General features: G+C 39.7%; 1 protein-coding gene across 1 annotated transcript in view; it reads right to left on the reverse strand.

The window, feature by feature from the left end:
- Nucleotides 1-7,472: 7,472 nt before the first annotated feature.
- The window catches only part of ATP8A2 (ATPase phospholipid transporting 8A2), a 187,613-nt gene continuing 167,157 nt past the window's right edge, over nt 7,473-27,928 (reverse strand). Inside the window, exons 27-33 of the mRNA XM_062514914.1 lie at nt 27,676-27,750; nt 24,874-24,996; nt 23,776-23,854; nt 20,081-20,142; nt 19,690-19,746; nt 15,211-15,318; nt 7,473-7,577 (exon numbers count right to left, since the gene is read on the reverse strand). Of these exons, the coding sequence (XP_062370898.1) occupies nt 7,473-7,577; nt 15,211-15,318; nt 19,690-19,746; nt 20,081-20,142; nt 23,776-23,854; nt 24,874-24,996; nt 27,676-27,750 (609 nt within the window). The remainder of the gene's footprint in view (nt 7,578-15,210; nt 15,319-19,689; nt 19,747-20,080; nt 20,143-23,775; nt 23,855-24,873; nt 24,997-27,675; nt 27,751-27,928) is intronic.

Below are 27,928 nucleotides of genomic sequence, written 5' to 3' on the forward strand. Positions count from 1 at the left end.
ACCACTTCTCCAGCAGATACTTTCCACAGTAAAAGAAACAGATTTATGACAAGTCTATAATGCCTGTAAAGACCAGTAAACTTCTGCATGTTGCCACTTTCAACAAAATTAATGCTAGTGTTATGCATGATGGGGTCTATCCTTGCTTGACTGTTGGGTTGCCTTTTTCCAGTTCCCTGTTTTTAGGACCTGTATTTCCAAATGTTCATCAGTACTCTCAAAAATTCAAAGGCACAAAACCTCTGGTCTGTTCATGGATTCCTTTGAAGAGCAGTAAGAAAAAACTTACAATGTCAGTGTATTGCATGTAGCCCTGCTTCTGCTACAGAGACACAACTATTTAACAAAATAGATGCCAATTCAGAATCCAAAAAATTAATCTGATTATTTCTGACAGCCCCTGGATGCCTTCTGGCTTATCATCTGCCATACATAGGTGCCTATACTACAGAAGAAGACAGTGGCAAAGCCACAGTACATAAATATTTTAAAGTGCTATTTAGGAAACATAATTTGAAAGCGTTATTGACAAATTTTGTTACATGACAAAAGTTACAATTAAATACATCAATACCTTAGTTTGCACTAATTTATCTAATGTGCAAAGCAGCTATTCTAAAACCTAATGAACATTCAAATACTAAGCATTATTATTATTATTATTGCTAAGGTCAAGTTCTTTCATTTAAAGCTTTTGCTCTATAGTTCTGACCTTACTAGACACCGTTTTCACACAAACTCCCTTGCCAGCACACTTTTAACAAAATTAAATGTTCTGATATGCTAATAGTTGAAGACAATGGAATTGTGATTTAAAAGAGACCTATACCAGAAGCTGGTTGCCATTTGAGGGAAAAAAATACTGCTTTTTATATAGACCAATAAAGAAACAATCAGATTTTAAGTATCTGGTAAAATGTAATCAATTAATAGTTACCTCTAATACTGTCATTAAAACATTAATCTCAGTACCATCAAAACTGCTTTGGCTTTGGGTGACATTGTGATTTAAAATTCTACATTAAGACCAGCAAAACCAAGGATTCTCCTTTGGTCATGGACTGTTCACATTGTTTGGTTGATTTTTTCGCTTCTCAAAAATTTTTTTTAAATGTAGCTGATACATCAAGCTCATATTCAAAACAGTTTCAGACAAATAGCACTACTACTACTACTACTACTTAAAAGAACAGAGCTGAAAAATCCAGTGATCTGAAAATCCAGCATCGCTTGTTAACTGTTGCAGAACCATCCCTCTCCCCATCCTGAGCTCTGCAGCACCCATTGAGGGAACTGTCCTCTGCATATTTTGATGGGGGAGCAGAGGCAGCGCACATTTTTGGCCCATGTGAAAGTGAAGGGAATGCTCTTCCAGGCACTCCTGGGGATCCAGTATCAGAAGAGCACCAAAGACTGGGACACAAGCCAGTTCACTTAATGTGGTCAGCACATCTGACTTTCTCAGAACATAGCACAAACAGCTACACTACCTGCAGACAATTGCTGGTGAATATCCAGACTCAGGTTACTCTGAAGACACCTAATGGTACAGCTACAGTTCTGCTCCATTTCGAGGCTGAATATTTGGAACATGAATAATGTCATTAACCCAAGAGAATTAGGTAAGCCCCATGGTTTTCCAATGACTTAGTTTTTGTCTGCACTAATTTTACCTCCAAATCTGCATGTCTGAAACTCCACACTCTTCAAGTCTGCTTAAAGTGATTACGTCTTCTCAGTAAATCTTAGATTGTTCTTTCTTCTGGCTGCAGAGCTGTCTGCCTGCAATTTCTCAAAAGAGAGCCAGGATTTTATATCCATTGGCCCCTGCATTCCTGCCAAAGCCCTGCAGAAATGAGAGCTGCTGCAGCTGCCAGGGTTTATTTACACACATTCCTGCCTCAAATTGAATTAATGAGCATAATATAACTCAGGCAATGTCCTCCACAGCTCTTGTTTCTCTTTGCCCCTCTTGACATTTCTTTCTCTCACACAACCCCTCTTGTAGTGTGTCTTAAAGCAGTACCTAAAATAATTCTGGTGCAAAAGAGTAATTGCAGACACATTCAAGCTGATAAATGTGTACATACCTGCTTACAGCCTAATTTATGGAAAGCCCAGGATCATCTTAATGACTATTCAGAAGGTTAAATTGAACTTATTTGCTCTATTCACTCTAAGTTTATCAGTTTAGCAACAGACCCCAATATCTGATCACTCAAACACCCAGCCATGCTAAGAGCTCTGATGCAGCAGATGAGAGCAGCTGATGTTACAACATATCTACAGTCATTAATGTTCACACACTATATTTAGTAAACCATTTCTACAGGTGTCTCCAAGCCCATTTCTGTCTTCAGAAATCTGAAATTCTGCACCCACAGCGTAAGGGCTCCCACCATTAACAAGCCCTTTAGGCACTGTATGGACACGTCACATACAGGAAGCTTCTGCTATGCTGCTAATCAGACCAAAGGGGTGTTTCCAATACGTTATGGCAGAGCCCAAAAATGTTTGTCCAAACATTCACATCCATGTGACTACTGAAGTCCATTCTCCTCTGTTTTTATCAGCCTGTATACAACGTATCTCTCACACACTGTATACAACACGTGGGGCTTGAACGGCTTGGAGCAAAAGCCACTCTACTGGAAGAGTGTTAAGAGAAAATGAATAAAATCTTTACTGAGAGATACATTTGCTACATCAGCACTTAATCAGCAACAGTCAGAAGAACATGGCTGGCAACAGACGGGGTCCACCTGTCTCAAGGGGAGGAAAGGATCTTTGTACAAGAATTAGCAGATGTCAATGGAAGAGCTTCAAACTAGATCTGAAGGGTGAAAGGGATAAAACCAGTCTCACCAGATACAAGCCTGGGGGTGGCATACCATAAGGGATGGTGTGCTAGTAAGATTCTTTGGCCTGATGTCTCAGTGGAGGTAGGGGAGGGAGATCCATGCGGCAGCAAATATGCAAGGATTACCAAAGTGTTAGAAACCATGGAAGTGTCTGAGTATGGTCATGCAGAAATTAGGGCTTTTCCCCAAAAAAGCTGGCAGGATCATCAGCCCAAGTGAAGTGGATTTACTCCAGTACCCGTAGCATGGGCAACAAAGAGGAGGAGCTGGAAACCCCTGCATAAGAGGAAAGCTAATGATGCATTAATGGGAACGTGGTGGGATGATTCACACAAATGGAATGCTGCAATGCAATGGGTAGAACTTCTTCAGATCGAATGGGCAAGGAAGGACAGCTGGTGAGGTAACCTTGTAGGGAGCCTAATGATATCTAGAGCTTGATGATGGTGATGACAGGGTTGAGGGCTTATATGTAAGAATAAGGGGGAAAGGTCAACAAGCCACATATCCTGGCTGGAGTCTATTAGAGAACACAACCAAGACAAAATATTCCATAAGCAGTTGAGAGAAGTCTCATGATCACTGGCACTTGTTCTTGTGGGGAAGTTCAACTTACCAGATGTCTACTGGAAATACAATACAGAGAAGAGGAAACAGTCCAGGTGACCAGATTACTAGAAGAAGGAAAGGCTGTGGACCTTGTCTACTTGGCCTTCAGTAAACCCTTTGACACCAATTCCCACACCATTCTCCAGGAGAAACTGACTGCTCATGGCTTGGACGGTTGCGTTGCTCCCTGGGTAAAAATCTGGCTGGATGGCTAGGCCAAGAAAGTGGTGGGGAATGGAGTTAAATCCACTGGTGACTGGTCACCAGTTGCATCCCCTGGGGCTCATTATTTGGGCCAATCACATTTAATATGTTTTTAATTATCCGGATGAGGGGATCAAGTGCAGATGATACCAAGATGAGTGGGAATGTTGATCTACTGGATGGCAGGAAGACTTCACAGATGGACCTGGACAGCATGAAGGCTGTCATGAGGCTGAGGCCAATTGTATGAGGTTCATCAAGGCCAAGTGCTGGATCCTGCACTTGAGTCACAACAACCCCAGGCAGCACTACAGGCCAGGGGCAGAGTGCCTGGAAAACTGTCCAGCAGAAAAGGACCTGGGTGTGCTGGCAAACAGCAGCTGAAAATGATCCAGAGTATGCCCAGGTGTCCAAGAAGGCCAATGTCATCCTGTCCTGGATCAGCAGTGGTGTGGGCAGCAGGAGCAGGGCAGTGACCGTCCCCCTGTGCTGGGCACTGCTGAGGCCACAGCTCCAATCCTGTGCTCAGTTCTGGGCCCCTCACTGCAAGGAAGACATTGAGGGGCTGGAGCATGTCCAGAGAAGGGCAACGGAGCTGGGGAAGGGTCTGGAGCACAAGTCCTGTGAGGAGCAGCTGAGGGAGCTGGGGGAGGGCTTAGCCTAGGGAAAAGGATAATGTGCCATAATGCTCTCTACAGCTACCTGAAATGAGGCTGTAGCCATGTGGGGGTCAGTCTCACCCCAGAAAAAAAGTGATAAGAAGAAGAGAAAATGGCTTCGAGTTGCGCTAAGGGAGGTTTAGATGAGATATTAGAAGATGTCTTTTCCCTGAAAGGCTCATCAGGCATTGGAACATGCTAGCCAGGGAAGTGGTGGAATCACCATGCCTGAAGGTATTTAAAAGACATGCAGATGTGCACCTGGGGACACCAGGCAGTGCTGGGTTGGACTCAACAATCTTGAGGTCTTTCCCAACCATAATTGTTTTATGATTCTATTAAAGCTCGATGGCAGAAAAGAACTGGGGGTGGGTGTGCATACAACTTCCAGTGTCTTTCAAAAATTGAAATTTTGAACAATCAAGCAGAAACCTGCTCTAGCTGCAATTCATACAGATCGCAAATTTCAGTAACATTTGGACTAAACAGAAGTGGAATGTCCTGAATCCCCTAACTAAAAGACAGGAGACACTATGTCCAATTGCAAGGCTGATCGTAATGCTGTGCTTCTGCATATAGACTATTCATATGAGGAAAATCAGGTATTTGGTGTTCTATGCCACAAAGAAAGATCCAAGAGAAGAAGTGACTGTATTAAGAAAAACACAGGGCACAATGTCTGGAAAGAGGAAGGTGAAAATGCTGGCTGCAGGGAAGATTCTGGAAGTGGCAGAAGATCCCAGAGAGCAGGGACCTTAAAGAAATATGAAATAATTTAAATTTAATAAATAAAAATAAATTAAATAAATATGAATGCTGGATTATGGCCAGGGACCTCCACTAGTAACACTTGCAGGTAGTCCATACTGACAGTAGTGCCACAGCAGGAACCAACCCAGCTTTCCAGGCCAGCAGTGACCTCCCTGCAGGGATGAGGAGTTGAGACCTAGGGTACATAACGATGTAGGTAGAGAATTTGAATTAGAATAATTAAATAGAGTAGAAGGGTTAACCTCTCTGGTCCTGAAATAAACCATAGTATTCAGGTCCACTTGAGGCTGTCATTTACTTCGTCTTGCCTGTGACAGCACTCAATTAAACTTGAGTCCCTCCAGGCCAGTTTCACTCGAAGCTGATGCAGACCAAATATGGCTCTAAACAATTCTTCTACCTTGCACAGAAAAAGCTGGCAGACACTTATTTTTCTCACTTTTAACATCAGAAGATCAGACCACACCTACTCTTCATAGTTCCAAATATAAATTCAGTAATTTTACTTAGAAGCTCCCTCTCAGTTCCCTCTTTGGCCATTTCCAACTTTTCAATATAATTCCAAGCTCCTCATTAATATTTTATTCCTTACACACAGCTGAAATCAAATACACTTGTCACTAAACTTTTATTTGGTCTTTGGAAAACATTTTGGATTTTGTGGCTGCGTTTCATCTTCCTTTTGGTCTACGTGAGGATGCCAGTAATTCAAGAGTTTCACTGCTCTTCACATCCGTTTAGAATGATCAGTAATGCTGAGACCCAGCAGCTAAATGAGATTTTGCCTAGTCCCAAATAACAGCACTTTGTATAGGTACCTGATTGACAGATTTTCAGCTGTTCTGCTCCCCACCAGACACCTGTCTAGTTATTCCATACACTCACTTCTCCCTACCCTATGTTTTAAAATTTCTTGTTACATTGATATCTAATTTTACAGAAGCACAATAAAAGTTAATTGTGTAACATTATCAAAGACATTCCTCTGATTTCTGTTTCAGAGTGGACAAATTCCACTTGAACTGGGAAAGGCTTTGCCTGAATGCAGCTTCTGTTGAAGCAAAGCAAAAAAAGTAATTACTTTTCATGCTTCTCTGAAATAGAAATAGCCTAAAAGCATCCCTTTTGGTATATCTTTCTTACAAATTCTTTCAGAACTCCACAAGATTATTATTTTATATCTAAAAATAAAATGCCTAACACTGGTGGTTCTACTGCATGTACACATACTGATAGATAACATGCTGCTAAGACAGATACTGGGACCAGAGTACTAATAATGAAGTGCCAAAAGAAAACCCTTCAGATATTTGCTAGAACAGATGCCAAAATATTGCACAAAAGAGATCCTTGCAAAGGTGACAGCCATTTTTTCTAAAGTACAAAATGACACTTTGACAACCATAGCATCTTCTCTTTGAGTCACATATTTTCTACACCCATGCAATGGCAAGTGATGAATTGAGTATGGTGTGGAAACTCATTCCCTCAGCATGTCCTTGGCTCACTACTGGGTGCAGCTCACAGCCTATTACAGGAGGAGCTGATGGCTGGTAGGTGTCTGTTCTTTTCCTTCTCAGAAATCTTCCACTGTGAGATACAAACCATTTCAATTCAAATGAGAATGAGATTATGAAAGCAAGTTTGCATATAATATTGTTCTAGCTAATTTCTTTTGAAAGGAACTGCCAGATCCCAGATACCAAACAGGGTAAGAAGTGGTAAGTAGTAATTGCAGAGAAATGCTGTTTGACACCTTGCATTTGGGATAATTTATTGAAAACAAAAAAGCCATGTTTGGTCTAACTTTTATTCTACATTTCAGCCACTGTACTGAATCCTTCCCTCTACTCACCCAGCATGCACCATAAAGCACTCCATGGTACAGAGAAAGAATGTTTATACTTGCTTATCCTCTTGTGTGTGTGACAACACTACTGTCCAAGGTTTCTCTGCACTGGCTGGCTGACTCGACCTTAAGCATGAAACTGCCTTCAGCCATATCCTAGAAAGGGGAGATGTGTCCAGAGCTGCAAGATGTAGCTCTGCAAGATGCTCAGCAAGAGCTGCAGCTCCTAGTAGTGAAAGAAACTTGTTTTCCAACATCAGCCTACTGAGAGGTACCATTGCTGGGGTTTATGCTAGAGAAACCAGTGGTGGCACATGTAAACATAACTGACCTCACACTTTAGGCATTATATTATGGACAGTACCTGTATAATTCTGTCCTTTGCTCCAATCAATCCTACTGAATCCAAAGAAAACACAGCTCTCTGGAGACAATCTCTTTCCTATACCTTCTGACAAAGAGTACTGCTATAAAAACACTACCTCAAGTGCTGCAAATACCCAAATGAGAAATTGCACTCTACAAGCCAAATGGGTGCAGTTTGACCTCTTGCACAGACTCAAAAACCCCGAAGGCACTCTCAGAAATGGCTGCATTCAATTCCTTTTTGCCTGCCACATCCACCTACAGAGAAGCAGCACGAGATCCCATTGTTTCTGACAGCTCTTGAGTTAACAGGAAAGCCATGGGGGCCAGGCTTCTCTTGCTGACCCACACCAGCAGTCAGGGCACTTAGAAGGGCTGTACTCCCTCCAGCCTCACTACTCCTGAAGCCTGGGTACCTGTGCTTGCCTTAGAACAATACAAGAGAGATCATTTCTACTCCTCAGGGCTTTTTTGGATCAAATTTTGACATAATACAATTGAGGGGGGAAAATGATCTCATGAAACATATACTTTAGGGAGGAAAGGGAATAAAGGTATGTTTCAAATTGATCTAGAAATATTTTCCCATGTGAAATAGTTATGCATGTCTGTAACAAAAATGAAATCCACTAGTGAAGGAAAGAAACAGTGGCATGGAACCACAAATTCAGCTAAACAAACGAAAAATCTTCCACAAACAAAACCCCTTTATAATATGTAAATTCAAATAAAAACATAACATGACCCTTCTGTCCCCAAGGAACGAAGTTAAAAACAACATCCCAACCAGACCCCAAATATCTGGGCTTCCTTGCATTCATCAGAAAACAAAGTGACTTAAGTGTGACCAAAGCAAGCCATAAAACCACTAATTCCAACTCACAGACAGTCACCTCCTGCCCTCTGGAATAGATCCCATCTGCTGCTTCTTTTACTTTGCAAAGGAGTCACAGCTTCATTGCGATGAGTTCAAATGCTCTTTTAAAAACCATCTTCTGTACACAATTACCCTGCCACCTTCCTTTGTTTCTGTCCTATCGATTAGGGGATTGCCAGCATGCTGGTCAGCTTTCACATCCTCTCTGCCATGGCTTTCCTCACAATGCCGGATTGTTTAGGCAACTACACCCACATAGGAACGGGATATTGCTTGGTTCCTTCACAGCAGCTGGAACGCATCTTGTTCACACACCTGGCAAGCTGGCAGAGCAGTGCTCAGCAGTGACCATGTGTTGAGGCAGACCCACACCTCCTGGCTACCAAGCCTCCCATGCTGCCCCCAGCCCAGCCTGTGCAGGACACTGCTGACCTACAAAATTCATCTGCCAAAGATGCCACAGGGGCCAAGTGCTGCTTCAAGAGAGGCATAAAAACTGCTTGGCTGCTTTCCACTTTATCCAATGTAGCAACAGCTTTTTCTTTTACTCAGATGCACACAAACGCTTGTCATACATGACAAACCCACACTGCAGAGCTGCTTGGTTTTCCTCAAGTTTCTAATGCAGAACACAGCCCACATCAGCAATGCTCTGATCCAGTATGGTAAGTTATACGTTCTTAGTTTGTCCTTGGTTGTCAACAGGGCTCAATACACAAAACTTTGGCAGACAAGAGTATTAGTATACACTGCCTCTGGTACAATACAGTAGCTGCTCTTGTATATTTAAAAGCCAGCTGTTTCTAATTGAGAAAATACAGAATAGGCTATCTTCCAAACATCTTTCCACGAACTTGCAACAAGGCTCTGCTACTTCTAAATATACGAATAAAACTATTTGGAAAAATTTTGAGGGACATGAAGCAATGCTGAACTCCAAATTGAGAAAAGATGCAACTTCTGAAGCACAGACCATTACTACAGAACATTAATTCCATCCTGAGTGAAGGAGCTTGTTCCTGGACAGTGCTCTTCCCCACTCCGAAGCCAGTAAATACAGATAATGGGCAAATTATACAAAAGTTTAAATGTTCTGTATTTTTATTTTCACTACGGAGCAGCATTTACACTTGTTAAGTCTACCTGATCTCCAAACTAACATTACCCAGACAGTGTGGCTAGAATCCCAGGTTACACCCCAACACTGAAGAAAAACCAGCTGACCACCTCTGCACCATCTGTACAATCTGCAGGTAACCATTCACAACCACTCCCTTCCCTACTGCTCCCCCATCTAACACACTCACCTGCTAGCCACAGTTCTTCTGCGGAGCAGGAACCAAGAAATGAAGGTAAGCACATGCAAACTTTGGAGAAGTTTGAAGCCTTGCTCTGCACTGCCAGTTCCCAAACCTGAACAAGTACTTATGCTTCTGGCTTAACACTATTTTCACATGGCTCTATATAGGAAATGCCAGCACAGTGCTGGGCACAGCTGCATATACAGTCCTGCTTTAAAGCCTTCGTAAAATATTTCCTAGGGAGAAATTAACTCTGGGACATCTTTTAGAACTATTTAGAACAGGTTTGCTTCAAAGTTGCCAAATAGGTAAAGGGGCATGTTTTGGGGGATTACCCTGCAGAAAACAAGCATGCCTAATCTATTAGTTTCACATTCGCAACTTATAAAAAAATTCATTTATTTCCATTTTTTCATCTTTGTGGTGTATGACATAGTACAACACAATGCCAGAGATCTAGAAGTGAGAGATTAACTTCTGAAAGCCATGTGTGGCTCATAAAAACAACAAGCCCACTCCTTCAACAGATGCTTAAAAATATATGCATGCTTCGTTAGTCTAATTTGTCTGTTCAGAGCCTAGTTCAAAACTGCAGAAAACATTCCAAAACCACATCAAGTGCCACAGAGACCTCTGTGCATAATAATAAAAACAAACATGATCAGCAGGCATTAAGGACCTCAATCTGCAGGCGGAGTCTGATTTGCACATAACAGCTGGATGAAGCATTTTCACCAACCAAAACACTGACACCGCAATATAATGTGCAACTGATTGCAGACAAACAAACCACAATCAGAACAGCCAATTTTCTAACTAGCACCAAACTGTGGAAATATGAGAAGCCAGAGAGAACAACAACTGAGACCTCTGGAAAACAATTCAAATGTAGAGATTAAGACAAAAATATTCTGGAAAACACAGAAATATACATTAAGCTGTCAGCTTTGCAGTGCGGATTTGGAAGGGCAGTAATGTGAAACCTTACTAACTATACTATACTACTAAACCGTGCTGTGTTTATTATACCACAATAATGATTATTATCTTGCGTCTAGAATTTTTGGGGGTTGTTTCGTGCTGTTTCCAAGTCTTGAAAACCATTAAGTTTTTTTCACATGCTTTGTTAAGAACTTAATCAGCAAGATTTCAGAGAGTTTCAGATCGAAGGCCAACTACAAAACCAACCGTGCAACCCGAGTCCATCACACCCTTTATCTACATCACCTCCCTCCCTCAAAAGCCAACAACAGCGCAATGGTCAAGACAAGCCCATCTTGCTAATGCCATACACACAGACAAATGGGAAGCTTTGCTAAAAGAAGCATAGATGTCTTCTTGAAAAACCACTAAAACTACCAAGTCCTGCTACTGTCACATTACATGGGATCAATCAGAAATCTCCATTACTGGGATCTTTTAAAAAGCACCTTTAATCCAGGTAAAGCCCATGCACAGCTTCTTCAAAAGTCTTCATAAACAGACAAATAACCTAGCTTGAATCTGACAGTTTAACTGGAAAAGAAATAAGTATTTTCTGTAAAGCATGTGCAGAGCTCTAGGAGACAACAGCATGCCTGCAATTACAGCTATGAAACTGGCCCTTACATGGAGCTGTTTCAGCTATGCTGGTGATAAAATTATTTGGACTGTGATTCAAGAAGTCTTCTCTCAAATGCAGCTGTATAAAGGTACCTGGGAAGTGCAGCAGCCCCAATTTCAAAACCTCCAGCCATGAGCTTTTCATGAGATGGGCCTCCTAGTGACATCCTAATGACTGTTAAAACCCAGTTCTGCAACATGACCACTTCCAGCACAAAGCAGAAGTCTAAAAAATTAGAAACACCAACTTGCACTTTTAAATAACCACAGCACACATCTCTCTCAAAACCAGATTAAAACCCCTTTCCTTCAGGCAGAAACAGTGAGACTGATACTCAACTTCCTAAAGATATTTCCTTAATGGTAACAACTAATGAGGAAAAAGCAAAACATAGCACAAGGTAAATAAACTGGAAGAAAGAAATCACAGCTAAGTAGCAGTTCTTTCCCTATCAACAAGCAGATGCTTCATAGGGGTGGTAGGAATATTCCTTTTCCTGCCAGTCTAAAATTTCCAGCCAACTAAATATTTCAGCTCAAGGTAGGGAAGGAAGATACTTGTTTTTCTTCATCTTAGGTAATGTCTAGATAAAGACCCAAAGCATAATCACTTTCAAACCATTCTCTTGTACACATACACATGCTTCCAGGTACAGGTATTTAGACATGGGTGGGGGTGTGAATACCTGCACACAGACTTAAATACCATACACTGCAATATTATTCCCATTAACCTAAAGTATGCTTCAATTCCAAGGAAGAAATCAATACAGTAAGAGAAGTAGCAGCATATTTCTTACACCATATGTATGACCCATACAAGAAATCAGCACACTTACTGTTCCCTTCAGGGTACCAAATCTCCATCCCCAGGCAAACAAACAAAATACCCAAGACTGCATGAGGGCACATTTATGGCTAATGTGCTCATCAACAAAATACCACTGGGTTATGAGCTACAAGCCCCATAAGTTCAGGGACATGATAATTAAACAGGAACTCACATCCTCAGAGTGGCACATTTCCGTACCAGTTCTTCCATCTCCACCACTTCAGTTAATGATTATCTAACTAGGTAGATCTTTTTGAAAACAGAAACATCTCCTTGCTTTCAAAAATCTGTGGGGGCAAGTCATAACTACCCAAAAGGTGGGAAAGATTCATATACTGTATAAAATATTGTCATCTGGAAGTAACCATTCAAAAGCAATCAGTTCCCAGTAGAGCATCTTGGCTCCAAAGGCAAGAAAAATAAAAAGGCACCAACTTTTCTCCCTGTCACTGTTCTCTGTAAATATAAAAAAATTTCACTTGAAAAACTACAAAAATTCAGGAAAGCCAAGAGAGCTACCAGAGAGTTTTCTTGTTCTTACATTATTATTTTTGATACTATTAAAGAGAAATTGTGTGTCTGAAAAGGTTCCCCCAAAGCAGACAGTTTGTTTCCAAAGTACCAGATGTCATACTATTGGAAAATTTCCATTAAGGACTATTGAGACTGTAATCATGGCTTTGTCTTAATATGTCATATGCATTCCATTATTGTAGTGGAAACAGAGTATGTTGACTCTGACAAGAGAGAGTAAGTCAGTCACTTTCTTTTGCCCTCAAGGAGGAAAAATGGTATTATTTTCCTGTGAGAATGCTCAAGATATTATGGGCAAGAGAAAGGAATTCTTAGTGCAAACAAAGTTGAATAAACCCCAGCAGAAAAAAAGCATCACATAAATCTGTTTGGCTTCATGCCTGCATTTGGTGAAACAACAGAATAAAATGTTTTGCACCTCCCGTGCCTTTTACTGATAGCACAAAGTCTTGGCTGGCACAAACACTAATACTATTCCAGCTAAAATCAGCTCCCTTCAAATGCTATTAGATTTGCATAGTATGAGGATCTAAAATATCCTGGAGTTCAGTTTATTTGAAGATAAACACACTTAGAAGACCTGAAACATGAACAAAGCTTTCAAGACACCTTGATTACTTATAAATGGACAAAGGAATACAGCAAGAGTAAAGAAAATGCTTAACTCTAGGAAGCAGCAAGGCAACTCATTTTACTGACAGAGCCCAGCACAATCCCAGCTCATTTCACCATGAGCTGGCTTCATGATAGCAACCAATTACTCAAGAGACTTTGTGGGAGTTGATGCAAGTGGTAAACAAGCTCCCTTTACCTTAGGAGCTATCCTTGATTTTACAAAAAGATAAAAGAGGAAAAAAAGAAGAAAAAAACCCCACATTTTGGAATTGCTGCTCCTTCTCTCAAAAATACAAGAAAACTGATAGAATGGTATTGTTCCCCTCTTGCACACAATGAAAGCAATAAAACAGCTTATTTCTGACTGCTTGAATTCAAAAGTCATCTTTCTAGAATGATAACCTATCCTTAACATTTTAGATTGATAATTACTGATCCAGGTTAACAGCTCCACAAGTACAGGACTGGATGCTCTGCCAGTGAAGGTAAATGTGATCTCCATTAAAAAAAAAGGAATATAAATTATTTTCATCTTGGCAAGATATTAGCACCACTTCTTAAGTCATAATGTCAGAAAAATCAGAGCATAAAACCAAAGGTTAAATACAAACATTTTCTAAAAACATACTCAAGTAAAATCAAAGCCTTATTAATATGAAGGTTTAGTTCCAAGACCTATGGCTTTATATGCTGCAGCAGATGTCGATGACCAACACAACATGAATTTTGCTTAAGTCGCAATAAAAATAAGGGTCATTTTTGGGAAAGAAAGAAAGGCAACAGCAAGCTAAAGCCCATAGTTTGACCCCTTATGCATGAAGCAACATATTGTCTGCATTTTAGAAGGCTGACATGGTAGTGGCAGCACTAAAGTCTGCTGTGGAAGACAAGTCGTTCTTGACTCTGCATGATACTGAAGTCAAATTCCTGCCCAATACATGAAAATGTAAATTAGAGCTACTGATGCTGTATGTGCAAGATCACCATGAAACACAACCACAGCACTGAGGCTTTGTCTGTCAGTCATTTAACTTGCTCATCTCAGCCTGTCAGCTGCCAGTCTTGGCTGTAAAAAGCTGTCCATGAAAATGTATCATAGCCTCCATTATCCTCAGTGTTTCAGAACATTATAATAAAATATGTATTAAGCCAGGACAGCAACAAAAGCATGCCTGTCCCCTCTTCTTGAATACCAGCATGGGAGTAATCTCAAAAATCTAACAGCCATCACTTGACTTTTTTATTTGTATATATTTTAAGCATATAATTTATTGAAATTATTAGATATCTTTTCTTCTTTCTGTATAATAAACCACATCTTTGCACTGAAGTCTAAACTTACAGCCTCGTACATTTTTCTGGTAAATTTGAAAGCAGATTTCAAATTTAGATCAGATTTTTTGTAGAAAAGTTCTACAAAATAACTTTTTATCATAAAATTATTAAACCCTTAATTGTTACAATTGCTAATTGCAATCTCCCTATTTTAAATACGCATAAGGCTTGTGAGTGATTTTGACAGGCTTGTGATTCAATCTTCTCACTGGGGCTGAAATAATGACACTGAAGGAAAAGTTTTACCACCTGGAGCTCAGTTGACATGGAAGGAACAAATCCAGAATTCCTCCAGGACTATAATCAGTAACCTATCAGTTTTCCTTCTGCTTCTGACCATCTCATTCTATTCTCAAGGAAATTCTGTTTATTTAAAATGAATGAAGGTAAAAAGCAACAATATGAAACAAAACATATGGAGAATAACAAACCCATGACTAAACAAAATCCCAAACCAAATATGACATTTTGTCAAACATGTAACATCTTGCCAGGACTAGACACTAATAAAAGAGCCAGTCCCTCTGCCATCACAGTGAATTGGGAATTGTCATATAGTATCCACAGTGCATGAAATCATGGATTATGTCAGTTTGGGGGAGAAAGAGAGCTCTTCTCATGAGGAGATCAAGCTAAATGGATACAGGGATTAAGAAAAGGTTAAACTGAAGTCCAAGCACTCCCACCAGAGAAGAAGTCCTCTGCTAGCGCTGTGTGAGTGCTGGGGAAGCGGGAGGCAGCAGCAGGGCACGGAGCTGGGCGCTGTCCCCAGAGCCCCAGTTGGTTGGTACTGACCTGCCCCAGCATGTCGGGTGCGATGGGGAACGTGGGCCAGATGGCCGAGTACACGCCGAAGAACACGAGCCAGAGCAGCATGCTTCCCCAGACTGCCAGGTGACTGAACTGCCAAGGAACAGGGAGACAAGCAGAGTCAACACACTGCACTTCCTCCATTCACCCAGCCCAGAAGTGCTTCCCTGTTCAGGTCTCTGTCGGTCTCACTGAGGCCTGTCTACTGCTCTTGGGTTTGGGCCAGTAGCACAGGTTGTTCAAACAGTATAAACCACTTCTCTTTAATCTTTGACTCATAGCAAGACAGACAGATACTCTTCTCAGCCAATCTATCGTATTTGGAGCTCCGAAAACTCGTCAGATTTTCTTTGGAACCATGACTTCTCTCATCTAGTTCCTGTATCCTGTCATGCACATGCCAGATTCAACGCATAAATCAAGGCAGAAATTTTCAAAGGTGCAGGTTAAAGTTCACAGGAACAAATCCCTTATGGCTGTATATGGCATACAAGCCATATACATCGCTCACCTTCCCTGGAGGAAGATTCAGTGTTGTGTAAAACACTACCACAATCAACATCTACTGATCAACTTTGGTTTTGGTTTTTTTTTTTATTTTAAAGGTGTTCTAATTAATTTAGATAAGCAATGCAGTTTACAACTTTACTGGCTCTTTAGTCTGTAGACTCACTACAAGAAAATAAAAGCAATATTAATTGACCAAGAGCACATCCAGGACAAACTTCTCAGTTGCATTAAAGTCATTTTTCCTACACACCCAAACTGTTTTTCTGTTCAGGATGATTTAAGTTGTTTTACTTTTACACTGCAGTGGATGGAACCAGTAATTTCAGTTGTAACAAGCAACTGAGCTCATTATTGGCTCCAGCTTTTCTGGATGCCAGCAACTCCTGTGGCTGATGACTTTGGCTCCAATTCAGAGAAGTACCTGCATAAATCTTAATTAATAATTACATACGAGTTCAGGAACATGGGAATGAACTCACATACTGGGTGCTGGTGAACACAACGTGTTTGTTCAGCTCTCAGCTTTATACTTCCTACTGGACGACTGTGTCTGTTGACTTTTTGAACAGTATGTCTGAGAACCAAAGAAGTGTCTGAGGATTGTGTTCTGCTTGCTGTGAGATAAACACCAGCTTCTGAAAGGAGGAGAAGACTGCTCCTAATCTGCAACTGCTGGACATCCTCGGAAAGGACAGCTTTCTCCAGCACAGGCAGTGAAAACAAACAAGGAGCCTGCAGCACCAGTGCAGACTGGCTGATAGTTGGGATCAACTAGAGGCTACCTTGCAGTAGAAGCATTCATATGACAAACTGTCAGAAGCAGTGGAAAGAACAGTCTTCTAGGCATTCTCAGAAAGTTGGAATTTTGTTCAACCCTGAAAGTTGCTGGGCTAATAATAAGCAAGACATGGGGATAGGCCCCTTCCTGGAGAAACACAGTGGGCAAGAAGATTTGTTTTCAAACTTGGCTATTTATTCTGTTTCTCCCAGGAGATCTGACTGCAGTGAATAAACAACTCCTTATTTAAAACAAACAAGAAACAAATTAACCAAAAAAACCCAGTCCCAAACCCCCACATAACAGACAAAACCTCCAAAATACCCACATACATGCTCAATTCAGTTTTAATGTGAAGAAAAGTAAGAAACTGAATTATTTTTTTTTAAACACTTGGAGGAACAAGAGGGATATTATCCTTTCAGTGTACTTACTTTTCTGAAAACTGGGCAGAATTCACACCAAGATTCTGTCTAGAACCATGCCCTAGTGAGCAACTGTAGTGCTCAGCTCCCCAGAGATCAAGTACTGCAACGCTGCTGCAAGAATTCATCTTTAAGAGAAGTCAGCCCCATGTCATGGAAGAACAGCACCATGACTACTTTCTGAAAAGGATCTGAATGATACCTTCTCCTGAGCTGCAGCCTTCCTCTCAAACAAGTGGACAGAAGGCTCAGGATAGCTGGGACTGGTGCCTCCCTAGCTCCTGGACTTTATGACTAAAGCCAGTAAAAATAAAAGCAAGCAGAGAACCCAGTCTCAAGAGTAGCCTTATTTTATAATAAGTGTATTTTTATGTTAGTGAAATGACATCTGGTTTTTTTTTTTTTTTTTGGTCTCACTCAGGTTTTTCTTTCCATTCTGCTGCTAGGACAGTTTTCAAGTTTTGCAGATCTTCACCCTTTCCAGATGAGCAGACTGCTCATTTGATGTTGTCTATACCTTTTTCTCATGGTTGTTCCAATAATCTCATTATCTCAAGTTTATATCTGCCCAAACTGCTTCTCTGCCTTTAAAAAAGCTTCTGCATTCTGGAAGAGCCCTTCTTGCCCTGCTTGAAAGTGTTCCTTACACACTCACCCTACCAACCTTTGCACTGATGACTGCATTTACCTCTGGAGACTTCACATGCAAAACCAGAAGTGAGCCCATCAGATGTATTAAATGAATGACAGAAAGCAAGAAATAAAGGCTCTTGCATAAAAAGTAGAGACAGTGTGTGGCTCTCCCATGTACCCTTCTTATCTGAAACAGTTCCTATAGTGTGGTAAAGCAGTGATAAAAAAAGGTGAGTGTGTTTTGGAAAAAGCCTACTGCAGTGTTCCAGATAGACTACATGTAACATGAAGCTACTCCACTCAACTTCAATGTGTGGATTTTATTGTGCATTATGTTACCACTTCTATCACAGCCTCTCTTTCCACACCTTCTGGATATACCAGGCTCCCAAACACTTTGACTGGGTTATTTATTGAAAGCTTTCTGCTGAAACCAGTGTGTTCTCCCAAGTGGCAGTGTCCCTCTCACTCTCTAGAACAAACTGCCTGTAACCAATCTGTTTGCTGATGGAGAAGAGGCTTAACTAGTGTTGTAAATTTAATACTCTTCAAGTAACTTAAAGAGTCTCTGTGTGTTGATTCACTCACAGCTGAAACTATAACCAACATCAGATTTCAAGATGATGACAGTCACTGTTCCAAGCAATGGGACAGGATTTAGAAGTATATATACAACAAAGTTGATTCAAAACTCAACTGTTGTGTAAATAACAATAATTTCTCTGTAAAATGCCAGTGTTATAGAACTCAAATATCTACTAAAAGCTATGGTATCTTTTAAAAAGAAGTTTAGAAATGAGGGGATCATGATTATCCCCAAGTGACTGAAAAGACATCCATTACTTATCCAGGGAAGAGGAGAGAAGAGAAACCATTAAACAATTCACAACAAAACAAGATCTAAACAAGCTCACATGCCTTCAGTGCTGACTTGGTTATATGCTTTTCTGGCGCACAAGGGATTAATTTAAGGATTTTTGCATTTTAAAATGTTGATACACAAGACAGAACTGATGCATAAGCAACAGTAAAAAATACACAGATTTTATTTGCAGATGAGAGAATGGGGCAGAAAATATTAACATCTCCCAAACAATTAAATAACCCATACAGATAGCATTTCATCTTTAAAATTCAGAACAGATGTCAGCTCATTGATCTTCACAATTCCTCTGGGAGGAATGAAATAAAACATTTTACAACTAACAGAGGCAATGAGGTTAACAAGATCTAAGCCAAACCCTCCAAGAAACTGGTAGAAAAAGAATATGTGTCCTCAAAACATCTTAAGTCTTGAAGGCAGAGTTTCTTTCTATGCCATGAAAACTGGATTCCCATAAAGCATCTTACTGGTGTGGAGAAAAAGGGCCTCCATCAAAATTTTTAAATAGTAGTGTTTCAGAGGGGCTCAGGGAAAAGAGGAGAGAAAGGTTGAAAGTTCATCGACACAGGAGCCACTCCCTGTCCCTCACACTCTTTGGAGCCCACTGCCCTGCTGAATTCTGCCACCTACCAGTAACAGAGCATTTGCCCATTTCAAGTAAATAACTCAATGACCCAACCTAACTATTTAACTAACATCCTTATTACACTAAGTCAAAAAAAAAAAACAAAAACAAAAAAACAAAAACAAACAAACAAACAAAAAACCCCTCAACCATTATGAAGTGATCACTAGTTCTTTTTACCCAGTTGAAAGATGTTTTCAAAGCCCAGTTGTTTATCTGTGGGCAGACACCTTTCATTCTTTATTGGATTAATTTTGAACGAGCTACAGAGTACCAATTATATTTTTTAAAATGTATTTTCTTAAGCAATTACAGTAGCATGTTGATTTCATGCAAACTGTTCTCATTTTTAAGTAGAGATGTTGACAATACACTTTAGTGTACTCTTCCCACTTCTGTCAGGCTGCCCTTTTTCATCACAGATACTGTGTGATCTCCGAGTTCATTCCTGTCACACATCATATTTAGGGTGCTTAGCAGTCTATCCTTACAGGAAAGACCCAGTTAAAACTCTGAAGTCCCAAATGATTTTTAGTACTCCTTATCTGTATTAATACTCGTTAAGCAGGAAGGTGTGCTAATAAAATGAAAGATACTGGAAAGTACTTACTCTAGTCCATGCAGTTGTTTCCAACCCAGCTTTCAGACAAACAGTGACTACAACATACTGCAAGGAAAAAAAAAAAGAAGACAACTTCATTACTAACACTCAAATTCCAACGTGTTCATGGCCCTATCTCCCCTTTACACCTAAAAAGCTACTACCATTTAGGTAGCAACCCAGGAACTTGGCAGGGGATGGGGGAAGGACAGAGCAGAAGCTATTGTTGGTGCATGTCTGGGAAAAAACAAATTAAAAGGAAGAGCAAAAATCATGCACACAGCATTAGATGGATTTTATTTTACTCACTTCCTTCAGGTTTAGACCAATTTTCTCGTGGTGAAAAAAAGGCTGGAAAGGAATTCTACCATTCAAAAATTGTTAGTATGCACAAACTTACAGTGTAAACTATGTTTCCAACAAATAAATAGTCAACTCCCTGTCCATTTGTGAATACTGCATCTGAAAGAAGAAGAGATGAAGATCATCACATTTGTTATCAGTTTATCAACAGAATGGACAAAAGAACAAGAAGATTTTCAGGAGAAAATAACTGGTCCCAGTCTTTCCTTTTTGAACATTAAAAAGCACTCTTAGAAGTCATGAGGTAATGGTAATGCAGAAGTTGTGCTCAGCCAGGCCTCAGACACAGTGCTCAGACAGAACACACATCCATAGTCCTGGTTGCCAGAAGCTGATCTAGCAAAAGGGGTAGTATTCACCAGACCCTAACATCTAATTGGCCTGTAAGAGCTGAGGTATGTCACTGTCACTTTTTCTATTGCTATCTGTCCTGTACTAATTGTCACCTCTAACAATATTTAATATTTGCATGCCTGCGATGAAAAAGCAGTAAAACACCAGCTGACTTGTAATGAAAGAGCTGAATTAAGAAGAGCAGTGACAGTTTCATCTGTAAAGGACACATATAAACATGTACAATACCTCACAGGAGGTTAGCTCAATAACTGAGCAATATTCAGCTTCTGCCCACCAGTTCTCTACCACGTGTGCACAAGGGTTCACATAACATACATGCTAATCTATCATTTGAAAGTGCCAAGCTTGGCAATACTTCAAATGTCATTTAGTCTCTCAGCCCTTGCTGAATCAAACTGGAATACCATGAAAACACACTGAACCACCACATGAATGCCAACTGAACTTGTAGTCACAGGAGTTTTCAAGCATTACTCAAGCATAAGTATTGCTGTTTTCACATGTTTTAAGACAACTGCTAGGGAAATACATGAACAGCAGGGACAAAAAGGCTTAAGATAAAACCTTGGATTCATTCCTAAACACATACTGCCTACTGCCTAGCACACAGTGAGCTTCTACCATGATGATGCCTTAAGTTTTAGGTTTCATATTATCCAGATTCTGTACTGCATTAGTTTATAACTCTGAACTTCATATAAACTGTTAGCAAGTTCTCTTCACAGTTTAGTTAGACAAAACAATCCTTTTCCAGCCTGAGAACCAAGGACTCCATAACAGCTTCAGGCCAAAAAGTATAAACAGTGAATTGAGGAGAACAATCTGGGAAGATGGGGCTTCGTAACCTGAAGCTGTAATTGGACAATTAACCCCAATATGTAAATGGACCAATACTTATAAAAACGTGAAAACTTGTGATCCATCTTGGGTATAGCCTCAGCTGGGCTCTTGTACTGCCCAAGGTGCATCCTTTGAAGGCCTTTTAATAAATACCTACTTTACTCCTTCAACACTGTCTAGCCTCTGTTCCAGGTAGCCTCTCAAGGCATCAATCACAGTAACATTTTGTTAGATTCATTTGACAAACTGGATCGGACATTCTTAAACAAAGGCTGTGTACTCCAGGATCAGTGAATTCTGAAGTCTATAAAGAAGAGCTCCTGACACCCTGACCTCCGTGATGAAGACCCTGCCTATCTTACAGCAAAGAAACTCCTATATATTTAGTCAGTACAGTTAACCCAAGCTACTTGTTTTTTTTTTCCTTCTACCATGCTGCATGTGGCTGGCTCCAAAGAACTGACAGGCTCTGAATATTTTCCAGAAGTTGCTAGTTCTGTATCCCTGCTTTCTTTTCAATAAGAACTACTAAGAAACAGCAGCGGATAGACTAGGGACTAACTGCAACTGGAGCTAAAGCCTGAGACAGCTGCCTTAGGAATTGGCTTGGTTTCTAGCCACTGGCATCATCCACAGCCCAGCTCCTCCCCAGTGGCTTCAGGCATTTACCACATCATTCAGGGACACAACCAAGATTTTACAGTCACCCTGCTCTTTCCCCTGGTGTCAATGAAAAACATGAAGAGCACTAGGGAACTTAGTCTCCTATACCAAATGAACACTGTTGGTTCCAAAAGGCTCAATTTATTAAGAAAAAGGCATGCCTAAACACCTATCAGTTTTGCTAGAGTAAGCTGACATGGCCATGCTCTAGTATAACATCACAGTGAACATTTAAATAATTGAATAAATTTTCCTGTAAGTCTCAACTGTTTTAAAGCTATATATTTAATGCAGCAAGTTAATGTCCTTATTTTTTAGTGTTTTCCATGACCTTTCACTTTGGGAGGCTACACAGTTCTGAAATGAATGATATTTGTGCTAATGAGTACAGCAGGATGCTCAGTGAACATTCATTTCTGAAGCTATACAAGTGCCCATTCATGGACTACATGTACTTCACATTCTAAGGAACTCAAGAGGTTAAGAACCATCTCAGTGTGAATGCACATTTTTGTCTCTGGCACTGACATCCTTCTTGCACTTGGAAATGTAAGGAAACTTGAAAATTCAATATTCATTCCTCTCTGGAAAACAAACTAAGCAATTTATTCAAAGGAACTCAAAGTTACCCTTTGAGCTGGTATTTCAGTCTTACAATTCTAATTGTTGAAAAGCACATCATCTATTTAGGAACAAGAAAAAAAATCTATGCAAAACTATACGATGTCAACCTAAAATTTCTGCAGTTAAATTTTAAAGAGCTATTCAAGATTAATATTTGTCATAAAAACAGTGTAACAGAACAACAGAACTCCTCAAACCAGAACAAAAACCACCTTACCATAAAAGCCCCTCTCTCATGAAACAGAACCTTCTTTTAGCCCATGTACAGAGGAAAGGGAAGTCCCTTTCTTATATGGTCCATCAGCCAGAGTGTGAAGTTCCCACTGAGAATATGATACTGACATTTTAATCAGCCAAGTAGAGAAACATGAACCTAACCCCCACAAGTATCTTTACTACCATGCCTCTGACACCAACATTCATCTCCCTCCCTTCCTATTTCTTTCATTTCCTCCCCAGTTAATCCATTCTGGAGCGAGAAGGTTTTCTTAAAATCAGTGTTTTCCAGGAAAGAGTTTCACTTGTGAAAAATTTATTATTTCTGATAAATATTCTCTTCACCAGCCCTAAATTCCTCATCTAATCTTAACCCTATTTCTTATTACAATCAAAGAACAGATTTCCTATGGTTTTTCCCACCCACACAACTATACTGGAAAGCTAGGTAGGAACCATATGGGATTTACTGGTCCCTGAAATACCATGTAGCTGCATTACCCTGAAAAGTAAGACTTAATAACCCTAATTTGTACACCAAAGAGTCTCATTTCCCCAGTATCTCTGACTTTGATCTGGTTTACTTCCATTCCAGTCAATTCTTTTTCACAGTAGTGCATTATGGAATGGGAGAGTTCCAAGACATATAGCAAACAGTTCTAAGGCAGCTGTTGTAAGAACTTTATTCAATTAAATTCTGAGATCTGCATACACTACCATAAAATAAAATAAATATAAAAAAACCAAAACCAAACCATTTTTGAAACATCATTCAGTATTTAGGTAAGACTTCTTAGCAAAGCAGTAGTTTCATTTTTCACCTATTAAAGTCACTACATGAAGAATAATTATGTTAAATTAGAATAATTTCTGAAAACCACTAGACAATCCGCCAAGCTCAGCAGCTAAAGATTACTGAACTGTCTGGCAGCATTATTTCTTGGGACTTGTCATGACCCCCACTTCTGCAAACACACTGGTTCTGTAAGGCTGAATATCAGTTACTGACGTAAGAAATAATGAAGCCCTTACCATGCTCCAGCACTTTCAGTGGAAACCAGAAAAGAATGATGGAATGGATAAGGGCATTGATGCAGTGACCCCAGAAAACCTGAGGGAAAACAAACCAAACCATCAGTAAAGTCCAAAACTCTTGACCTCTCTCTAACGCCTAACAAACACTTCATTGTGTAGTTAGAGTCAGAAAATGTTTGTCCTGAAGTGAAATACCTACACTTCTGCAGGATCTATTTTCTCCTACAATTTCTGCTCTTGCACAAGAAAATGCTGGTCCAGTTCAATCATTTTATTCTACCAACTTGAAGCATAATAGGCAAGTATGCTTCAGCTTAAGATCTTTACTGAAATAAGGCACAGATTAAGTCTGCTTTGTTTAATTGACTCAAAGAATAATTTAAAAAGAGTAATTAAGCACTATGAAATGTTCTATTTCCTTTTAATGGACAAATAGTTTGTGCCCCACAGATTTTAGCTAGCAGATAACGCTATTTTTCACAAAGTAGAGTTATATGTACTCTACAATTTCCTCTCCAAGCAATCAGGCAGCTTTCCTTGAATCAGAAGTATATTTACACATGCTTATTATGGAAAAGACAGAATACCAAATGCTGGCATTTTAAAGCATTTAAATAGCAAAACAGAGTAAAACGTGTTCTTCAATACTCAGAAATCCAAATATGCCAATTCAAATTCTATTTTCTAAAAGAACTACTGTAACACAGCTATACTAACTATTGAAAATCATTCTAGCAGAGAGTGTTATTACAACACATACATTAAACAAATCCAGGTGATGTCATCATGACTTATCAGTAGCTGTGAATTGAAAAATCATACTTGGATACAAATCTAACTTTGAATCAAAGTTTATGGATATTTCAGGACTGGTTTCAGGTGGAGCCACAGCAGAAAATCCTTATTTATAAACAAGGAAGCTTTTTGCTTAAATAAAAAATAATCTCTGGGAAAGAACTGGACAACTGAACAATCACACTCAGTGGTTGGCATAAAGCAGAAGTGACATCAGGAAATAAGTTATTTTCTGACAAGGAAAACCTGGAATATAAGCATGCTTATGTTTTTTTCTTAGAGTAACAGGGTTTCCCTTACCCTTGTGTTGAAACCATCTGCATTTTGTGTGATTTTGTATAGCTGTGGAAATCTAAGCATGCTATCTTGAGTACATGATCGTTCAAAAATTCCCAGAGTAAAAGGTGGTAGTGCTGTGAAAATCTGCAAGGAAAGCAAATACTATTTGAAAGCAGCTCTTAGTTTTAAGTGTATCTCATATAAAGTTTCCCCATCTAGACAAAAGCAAAATTCCCACAGATTTCAGTGAAGCCTTACTACTACCTAGAATATTATTTGACATCATTTTCAATGGTCCAAACAAGTCCAAACATTAATTTCACCCATTTTTAACTCTCAAATCTTGACTTACAAACATAAGAAACATGAAAGAAAATTTGTATTATTAACCAACAAGCTTAAACCCAAGAAGTTAAGCATCATTAGTTTCTGATGTACCAGCTAATCCAGTGAGGGTCAGACACATCAGACTGCAAAGGAAAGACAACAGAAATTTTTACCAAATAGTCTTGTGGGAATAGCTTCCAATATAGCTGCAGTTGTAGCCATAATTAGATATGCAACATGCTTAACCACTGCTAAGTTTACAGACAGAGTAAATGTGGAAATCACATTAAAAAAAAAAAAAATTCTACTGAGCAACAAAGGCCATTCTGCATTATGGTACTTTAGGGATTCTGCTGGCAGGCACAAACTGATAGGAACAAATTAACTGCAGTGTGTCTGTGCTACAGGCAGACGCTTGGATGGCCAAGCCTCGGAAGCCTTCCAAGACAGGCAGCAGGACACTCTGCCAGAAGCAGAGTAAATTAGCCTCCACTGACTTGAACATTGCTGCTCTTAAAGTGTTTCCAGGATCTGAGGCAGCTCATTTAAAGCTAGCTTGGGTATCCATGTCTGTGCCTGCACTGTGGACCGCAAGAGAGTGAAAGCAACACCAGGGTGCAAGACTGAACACTAAACTTCATTTACTTCCTTTTACATCAATAGTTTATATCAGAAACATCACTTTTAATCCTACACATACATCTATTCGTAACAGTTTGAGAAGCGTCCTTGAAGTTAAGAGGCAGGTTGGAGTTATGAACTGTTTCTAGGGCTTGTACACATTTGGAGAAGGCAGGCTGTGATTCCCACCAGCAGCATGCTGGCAGCTGGGGAGTGGAAAAAGAACAATGGGGAGGAACAGAGATGAGTGAGAATCAGTAATTACAACCCTCAGTCCAGTGGGAATTGCACGTCTTCAGTCATAAAGTGATAAACCAGATGGCTAAAATGGCAGCAGGCTGAGTGTAGACAACTGTAACTGAGAGCATGGTCCAATATATTCCAAAGAAGACCATGTTCTCATACAGCTTAAATGTACTTCCCCAGGTTTCTTGTGTTTATTGGGGCATTTACATTATCACTTGAAGTAAAACTTCAAGCCGTTTTGATCACAAAGGCAAACCTCCAGTATGAACCTGTGCAAAATCAGGAATTACAATGCCAGTGTGATTTCATACACTTCATATTTTAATGAGACTACTAATGAAAAAAAGGGTTAATCTGCACAGAAGAGAATGACTTAGCTAAAAGCGCTTCAAAATCTAAACCCTGCAAATTGTGAGAGTCCCTAATATCCTACTGGCACTTGATTCTCCATGAGTCCACACAACCACTGATAATTTTAGAAACTACTGACCTTAAAAAACAAGCTTTAGTTTCTGATTACAGAAGATGAGTTTTATCCAGAAGCTTTAGGTAGGGTAGATAGATTCATTAAATGAGGTTTAAAGATAATAGATGCAAATATCTAAACATGAATGACAAAGACTGCATAACAGTCAGGAAATTAGGGTGAAGGGAATCAAGGGAATGATAAATCCTTGAATAAGTATCTTCAAGTAAGAGCATGAAGTCTTATGGAAGATGGGGGCTTGTGCCATCATTTTTAAAATTAATGTGACAGAAGTTAAGTAGTTCCATTAATTATTACTCAGTGATAATTTGCTGGCTTTTTCTGTATTAGCATATATTTGGAATGAGTTTTTCTAAAGAAAAAAGTTAAATTCCTTCCCTGCAAAGAGACTCTTCGCCACTAACAGTGTCCTTACAGCTTTTAAATGCAGGCACTGGGCCACTTGTTGCATTGCAAAGGTAACACTGTCAAAAACACCAACACAGGTCTATGGTATGCTACAGAACTTGGTTTCAGAGACACTTCAGACTTTAATATATATGATAGATTAAATAATATTACTGATTCAAGCCATAACATCACATGACACGGTGTGGCACCCTGCAGGCCATGTCAAAAATCAGAAACCTCTCCCAGACTGACACATCCTGCTCTTGTTTCAAGTGCAAAATGCCAATGACACAGTGATGCAGCTTCTCCCTCTGTACCTAATGGAGCATGAGTCAACCCAAAGCAACTGCAAAACGCTTCTCTCAGCATCTAACTCTACAGGGTCTGAGAAAAAAACAAACTAATCAGAACTCAGAGATTAGATTTGAGCATGAACTGTCACCAAAATATTCAATACAAAACACTGAAAATGCTTTCAAAGACAAAATAAAATTCTATGTAATACCTGCAGAGTTTTATGCAGGTTGTATTAGGCTAAACATCTAGTTTCAAGGTGTTCTCCTAAATTTTCATTTTGCAATAAGAGTTTAATTTAATTTTTTTTTCCTACCTCAGAGTGGATTCAAAACAGCTTTTACAAATGAACTTACTTTTCCTGACATACATCTAGGACAGTTACCTGTGAAAAATGGGACAGAACAAAGTAATACAGTAGTCCCAAACACCATCAAGTCAAAACACATAGTACTTACCACATTATATAGACCGATGCACCATCGTTCAAATAAGATCTGCCCGGAAAATCCATTAACGAAAGCAAACCAAAGCTGAAAAAGAGGCAAGTTACAAAAAGCTTTAGATTACTCCTGCACTACACACTTCCATTTACAGTAGAGAAGAAGGATGTGGAATACAGACCACCATCTGGAGACAGATGCTTGTCATGCTCTAAAAATAATAATCAGCAGTGCCAGGCAGTTATTTTCTACATCTAAGTCCTACATT

Source organism: Cinclus cinclus, chromosome 2, assembly GCF_963662255.1.
Source record: "Cinclus cinclus chromosome 2, bCinCin1.1, whole genome shotgun sequence".
Classification (NCBI taxonomy): domain Eukaryota; kingdom Metazoa; phylum Chordata; class Aves; order Passeriformes; family Cinclidae; genus Cinclus; species Cinclus cinclus.